At 28.7% G+C, this 7,523-nt stretch overlaps 1 protein-coding gene and 1 long non-coding RNA gene across 4 annotated transcripts in view; both read right to left on the reverse strand.

The window, feature by feature from the left end:
• LOC101503592 (protein NRT1/ PTR FAMILY 8.1-like) overlaps nucleotides 1-2,030 on the reverse strand; it is a 4,731-nt gene extending 2,701 nt beyond the window's left edge. The window contains exons 1-3 of one of the 3 annotated variants that reach the window (XM_004492356.4): nucleotides 1,879-2,030; nucleotides 555-750; nucleotides 39-256 (exon numbers count right to left, since the gene is read on the reverse strand). In XM_004492356.4, the coding sequence (XP_004492413.1) occupies nucleotides 39-256; nucleotides 555-660 (324 nt within the window). In that variant the 5' untranslated portion in view covers nucleotides 661-750; nucleotides 1,879-2,030. Of the gene's footprint in view, nucleotides 1-38; nucleotides 257-554; nucleotides 751-885; nucleotides 1,710-1,738; nucleotides 1,829-1,878 lie in introns of those variants that run through there. The other 2 variants (XM_073365847.1, XM_073365848.1) reach the window with 2 other exon arrangements.
• Nucleotides 2,031-4,709: 2,679 nt separating this feature from the next.
• Nucleotides 4,710-7,523, reverse strand: part of LOC113785711 (uncharacterized) — a 12,178-nt gene continuing 9,364 nt past the window's right edge. Inside the window, exons 5-6 of the long non-coding RNA XR_003471829.2 lie at nucleotides 5,136-5,286; nucleotides 4,710-4,845 (exon numbers count right to left, since the gene is read on the reverse strand). This is a non-coding gene — a long non-coding RNA (uncharacterized lncRNA). The remainder of the gene's footprint in view (nucleotides 4,846-5,135; nucleotides 5,287-7,523) is intronic.

The raw sequence follows: 7,523 nt of genomic DNA on the forward strand, positions 1-7,523 counted from the left end.
ATCGGAAGAAAACAATTCTTTTTTTTGTCTTAACTTACAATGACATAGATAATAGAGAAGCTAGCAATTGTCCAATATCTTCCAAAGTATGAATCAGCTACAAATGCTCCAAGCAATGGTGTGATGTAACATGTTCCTGACCAAGTTGTGACACTATTAGCAGCAGCTGCATTTCCTTGATTGTAACGTTGTCCAAGATAGTTCACCAAGTTTGTACTCATACCATAGTATGCCAATCTTTCACAACATTCATTTCCTATAAAAAATGTTTCAAAATTCAGCATCATATAGGTTCTTCATATTACAACACACAAACATACATTACTTACTAAAATTCAATTACATTATGCATTTCACACAACATTGATTCTATTTCTAAGAAACAAAAGAACAAAAAACATTCCTACCACAAATGTTTCAATAATCAGCATATTAGGATCTTGAAATTATAATACACTAGCATATATACTAAAACTCAGATATATTATGCAAGTTCATACAATACAACATTGTTATCAATTCTAAGAAACAAAGAACAAAAAATAATTTTATACCAAGAATGAACCAACAAGCTTTCCAATTTCCAGTCTTTTTCTTGTTGGCAGGTTTTTTATAGATGTTAATGGTTCCATCTTGTGTATAAATTGCATCTTCTGCCATACTAACAATACAGTTTCCTTATTTGCCGGTTACGTTTCGCTCTGTTATCTTCAAAGAATCAGTCCCCTACAAATTCCGTTTGCAGGCTTCCTAAAAAAAAATTGAATACATAAGTTGAATTGAGATATGTTGTATTTAAAATTGTTTTTTACTTGTGGCAGAATGCAGTTATTGATATCAAAGAACATAAAAATACAAACCAGCCTTATGATAACAACACTTAACAGAAACAATATATGCCTTTATATGAGTAATACACAATCCACTTTCTCATCATATCAAAAAGACTAATAAAAACAACCTACTTTCTCATCATAATAAAAAGACTTATTATAAACAATCCACTTTCTCATCATAATAAAAAAACTAAACAACAGAGAGTGAGTGGTCTCAAATAACACAGAATTGCACATTTGTGTGCTTTATGGCATAAAGTTATAAATTTTTCCCCTCGCTTGACACAAAAGAAAGTTGAGTTTAGGTATCAGTCAATATTACAACAACAACAACCAAACTTTTTTCTACTAAGTAGGATCAGCTACATGGATCAAACAATGACATAACGCTATATCATAAAGCATATCTCGTTCTAGCTCATTAATCTCCACATCTTCCCCTGTCACTTATAATTTCTCGTGGGACACAATGGCGATTGAATATAATAAAAATGAAAATATGATTAAATAAATATACAACACACGCAATTCAAAGCAAAACACATCTAAGCATAATGTCAGTGTGAATAAATATGTGGTACATGCTTACAACCAAGGTTTTAAATTGCAACAATTTGTGACTTTTTTGTCTCAATTTTAATATTGCAAAAAATTTCAAATTAATTCTGTTGACGCAACTTCAATTGCAGTCACATTGTTGTATTAGACACATAATTTTTCTTTTATGTCATTGATAAATTGTACTTGTGGAATTTTTGAAAACCCTAATTCAAAATGATTTACATACAAAGAAAAAAAAACTCCAATGCATGAATATTATATATACTAGTATATCTCAAGATGTAGAAATAAGAGTGAAACCTAAAATTCAATTAAAGAAACTCGCCAAACCAAAATCATACATGAACATGAATAATAAGAATTTGGGAACGGTGCATGCAAGTGAAGATAACATTAACAAGAAAGTGACAAAAACAATGAAATTGATTATCCTTGGGACATAGAATAAGGCTTATAATGGTTAATTTGTATTTATATATACCTTATCGTGGTTGAAGGAGTAATGTCAAATATGAGCAAATCTAAAAGAAGAAAAAAACGTTATGGGCTATATTACGTCAAATCATGTCACCATATTTTTTCCAGTGATTATCCTATGCATTTTCTTCAATTTATTGGTGATATACATATATACACAGATTCAGGTGGATTTTATCATTCTCTTTAGTCTTTAGAGTTTCAATTAAGGTTTACCATTTTTTCTTTACAACCATTAATTTGACTCTTTTTTTCCAATGACGTTTACCGTTACTTTTACTCAAGAAAATAGGTATTTTAATACTATAAGAAAATTATTTATGTGATATAAATATTTATATTTTTAACTTATGTTTATATTCAGTCATATTATTTTATTTTATTTCGAAACATGTGAATATTTATATTTAAATATTCATTATTTCTTCATTATTTTAGATTTCTTAAAAATAATTTTTGTGATATAAATATTTTTTTGTGTGTGATTTATTTATGATTATTTTTTAAACATTTAGTGTCTTAGGGTCATTGACAAATTGCCGACAATAGATAATAATATATAAGGCTTTCATTAACCCACATTCCAAATTATTTAATTTCTATTTTGCTAAAGCCTCCGGGATGTTAGATGTGTTATTCTAGCCTTGAACAAAAGTTTTTTTTTTTCTTTTTTTTATCACGATGAAAAGAAGAAAATATAATGGTTTGGACAAGGAGCTTAAAATAGGGAAGTTTTATAGAACAACGGACATGAGAACAATCATATATAAAGGAAACATACAAACTTTGCAGTTCACATAAAAGCAATCCTTTCAAAGCCCTAATCAATTAATAACTTGAATAAATTAAAAATAGGGAAAAAATGATGTCCGCGATCTTTAGTCTTACCTAATAAACATGTAAGAGATCACATAGATTTTGTTATGGTGATTAGGGTTAGACAATGGTCGGATTCGAGTGGGTTCAGACTCAAATCAGCCTAAAATGTAGTTGGTAATTACATGTCCAATTTCGATCATTTTTTTAAATGGATTTGTTGGTTTTCAAGTTACGGTTTGGACAATTTTTCAAGTCAACTTATTCGGGTTGCATTTAGTATGAGTTGTGAAGACTTCTCAAATAACAAAATTTATTTGTGAGGTTTTTTCACCAAAAACTTCTAAAAATTTGAACGGGGGTCGGCCATTAGACAAAATTTAACTAAATACCTATTTTCTAAAACACTAGCTTACATCAAACCTACTTCAAAACAAAAATTGGCTTTGTAATTCCATGAATGATCAATGGACATAATAATATAATCACCAATTGAGCCCAAAATTTCAAGAATCATCATTGGCAACAAAGCCTAAACTTAAGAGATAACCAATTCATGCTATTGAACATTTAATCCAAATCAAAATTCTGTAAACATCATATTGAGTGAGTAATAAAGCTTATAATTACAATAATCTAGAAAAAGTTATAAACACAGAAAACATACAATGTCCAACACAATCGTAGTTACAATTACAATCATCCATAATATGAGTACAATTATATATATTCCAATGCAAATCTATTAATAAAAATCATAAAACAAGATTTTGAAACTTGATAAGTAGTTTGCAAATGATTAATGTTGCATCAGTTGTACATATAACAAAAAAGGAATTAAGTTCATAAAGACATCAATAATATAACTTAATGAAAATTACGTAAAATATATCAACATAAATATATAAAAGGTAAAGTTATAACCTTGAAATTCGACTCTCCAAATATGAGAATAACCAATTCAAAGTTGAAAATGAACCACAATCAAGTTTCTTGCCACTAATTTATTGAAAAATAATAATAGTTTGAGTACAACATAACCGGTTCATAACCAATAAGTTCTCATTCTATCAATTAAGTATAACATAACCAATCAAATTCTCATTCTATCAGTTTAAACAATATAACTAGTTCATATTATAATATAAACTACTAAATAGGGATGAACAATAATACTAATTACTAAGTTAACAATAATACAAGTTTCAATTTCAAATTTAACTGCTAAAATTTAATGATAGAAAAAAATGAAGGCAGTAGTAGCTTACTCATTCACTGGTGGAAACATGCGTTAATTTTTTGTGGTTCCCAATAGTGATGTTCATATAAAAACTGGTGACAAATCAAACACAACAGTTAATACCTAATAATTCATAAATTTGAGTAAATATAATTCAATAAGTGTCAACCTACCAATTATCAAACATGAACCACACATACATAAATTGTTGGCAACAACCAACCCAACAAACATTAGCAAATCATGGTTAATATGATGGCAAACAAGCACAATTTTCATCCAAAACACCATCCTCAAAGTTGTTGTTGAGCCTTGTTGAAGTTCTACGATGAATAGAAGTTAAAATGAAAATTAATTTACAACAACAACAAATGGCCTAATTAAACAAGTACATGAATAGATTACACATGTCACAATATTCTTAGATATCTCAAAATCTTCAATCAAAATAAGGTCTTTAAAGTATCAGAAAGAGGACTTCAACCAATTTTAATTGTTGTCTAAAGGGCATATGTCTGTGCAAAAAATGATGGATTTTTAAGAGGGGACAATTGTTCAACAGAGGAAATGATTTCAAATTGGACAACAAAACTTACAAACACAACACAACGATAATGGGCAGATTTGTGCCAAGTGTAACACCCATTAACAGTTGTCTAGAATATGATAATTGGACTCATACACCTTAATAAAATAGAGGTAACTAATAATGAATAATAAATTATAATCACCATCATAACTGAAAACTACATTCATAAATATAGATTATAACTTGTTTAGTAGATTCATAAAATATTACATCTTGAAAACAAACTGCGATTGACTGATTACATCATAAAGCAAAACATCAAATTCTAATTTCACGAGTTTGAAACTGATTTTCTGATGCTAAATTCATGTCTTGTGTTCCTTCAGCTGTTAAATAAAAAAAATTATTGGGGTGAGAAAAATATCTCAGTTAGCTCTGAAAGATAAAAGGGAAAACAGTCTCAAAGAGTTTCTTTCATAAAAGTGTATAAAACATGAAAATAATTATAGATCTCAAGTTAAAACTCTCAATTTTAATTTTTTATAAAAGTTTTACTTATAAAAATATTATTATTATTATTATTATTATTATTATTATTATTGTTATTATTATTATTATTATTATTATATATGTATATATATATACATATATATTATTTTGACACACACATGCATACCTCAAATATTTTCCTTTGAAATAAGGAAAAGTCGCACAATATCTTAATGTGGGTCACCAAGATAATTGAGTCTTGATTGGTAATGGTGGTCTGGTCAAACCCCAACCAATGTCCTGATTGTTTTCCTGTTATTCCATGCGTCTGGGATAACCTAAATGTCCCACCGTGAATAAGGTCATGCATGATATGATTAATGATATTGTACAAAACTTGAGATGTTTTGTATAAAATGCCTTTATTATGTCATATATAAAATGCATCATTCATCCACAATAGTTATAAATAACTTAGGCGATATACTAAACCCATAATAATTTAAATCTAAGTCCTTAATTCAAAATGGAAATCATAGCCAGAAAAATAGAAACAACATTAGAGTCATGAAAATAGTAACAACATCAAAGTCATGAAAATGGTAAAAATATCAAAGTCATGAAATTAATAACAACATAAAAGTCATGAAGAATCATTTGGATGCAGTTTTAAAACACCTATGCAAAAATTCCATTTCATCACACTCTAATTCTCCTAATTTGTAATAACCCAAAATAGTTAGATAAAGAATTTCAGCATCCAAAATCCTCGTACTAGAAGAAATTAACGTAACAGAACACAATTTCACATACATATCTGAGGCGCAACAACAGTAACAAGCAGAAATCGTGTTCAATAAGCATACTCACCTTAAATCTAATTATGCACATCTAATTAAATTTTTCCTAATATATAATTCAGCGTGCACGTTTAAATGACTGAAATTTGCAATGAAATCCCTATGGGCTAGATTTCCATTTTTTGTTCGCTGTGTTATTTTCTTCCATTCATCTTTTTCCCAAAAAAATTTCTAATAAAATTAAATCCCTAATCATAAAAAATAACCTTTAATAAAAAATAAAAAGAACCCATCATTTGTGATCAGGTAGAAAATGATGTTCTGATTAAATTGGTTTTGGAGCTTTTTTTTTTAATTGATGACTCAAGGTGTTCAGTTTTGGGTTATCCCTGGTTCTTCATTGATTAAGTCTGATTAGGGACAAATTTAGACATCCAACGGTTAAAGATGGTTTTAAAGAGCTTTAACAAGGTATTTAAATGATTTGAAAAATTAAGGAAAATGAGAGGTTTGAAGATGGGGTTTGCTCAGGGAAACGAGAAGGAGAAGGGAAAGTGTTTTAAAAAAAAAATTGATATTTAAGGCTGTATAGTGGAAATTATGTCATTGCCCTTTATTTATCCAAATATTTAATTAATCAAATTTTAAACTAATTATTTTATTTTTAAACTAATTATTTTATTTTTAAATTAACAATGTTATTAATTAACTTATAGACTTAACAAAATAGACAGGTTGTTACATAATGTACAACTTTATTAAATTATCTTTAACATGTTCAACCTTCACCTTATCAACACCCTCACCAAACATGTCATTAAGGTCCATTCAATATATCTCAATTTATAACGGTTACATATCATTCCAAAATAGAGAAAATGATTAATTTTTTCAATGTCACATCAACATTTTTCATATTTCCCTTTGATATATGAACTCATTACAATCATAACAATATTCAAATTCATTGATGTTTTGTCAAGCTCACACTAACTAGATGCCAAGTTGTAAAAGTTGTGTGCGATGACACTTGTGACGAAAAAATGTTTGGTGCTTCAAAGAAAATCTTTAAAAAACTCACAAATGCTCGAACTCTTTTCCAATCATCAGAAGTTGGAGGACTGACAACTCCAAACCAACCCAAAATTTACCTAAAACCATCACCCTCTAATTTATGAAAAGCTGATTGATAATTTTCAGCAGTTTCCAATATGATGTAAGTTGAATTCCACCTCGTGGAAACATCAAGACTAAAAAGTTTTATACATGTTATATTAAAAATTTCAATGTATTCCTTGAATTTCAAAGCTCTTTCCGAAGAAGACCGTACAAACCTGACTGCATTGCAAATCTACAAATAGACAAATTTTGTTTTGTTAACCCATTTTGGACTACCAGATTCAAGATATGGACACAACACTTCATATGAAAATAATCCCCTTCCCCCGTTAGTCCATTCTTGTTCTTAAGTCTCTTATTCAAGCAAGATGTAACCATATCATTGGATGATACGTTGTCAACACATTTTTAAGACCACATTCAATCAACACCTCTTCGATTTTCCTACCAATAGTGTCCCCTTTGTGATTTGACATTATGTGTTTCTAGTAGTTCTATTCTTTATCAATGAAATGGGAAGTTAGAGTCATATAATTGCGATTTTGAACGGACGTCCAACAATTTCTAGTAAGAGCTACCCTACTGCAATCAAATTGGAAATAGGCCTTAAGCTTCAATTTTTCAGCAAAATATAACTGAAAATAATCCTTAGCAAC

This window comes from Cicer arietinum, chromosome 3, assembly GCF_000331145.2.
Source record: "Cicer arietinum cultivar CDC Frontier isolate Library 1 chromosome 3, Cicar.CDCFrontier_v2.0, whole genome shotgun sequence".
Lineage (NCBI taxonomy): Eukaryota > Viridiplantae > Streptophyta > Magnoliopsida > Fabales > Fabaceae > Cicer > Cicer arietinum.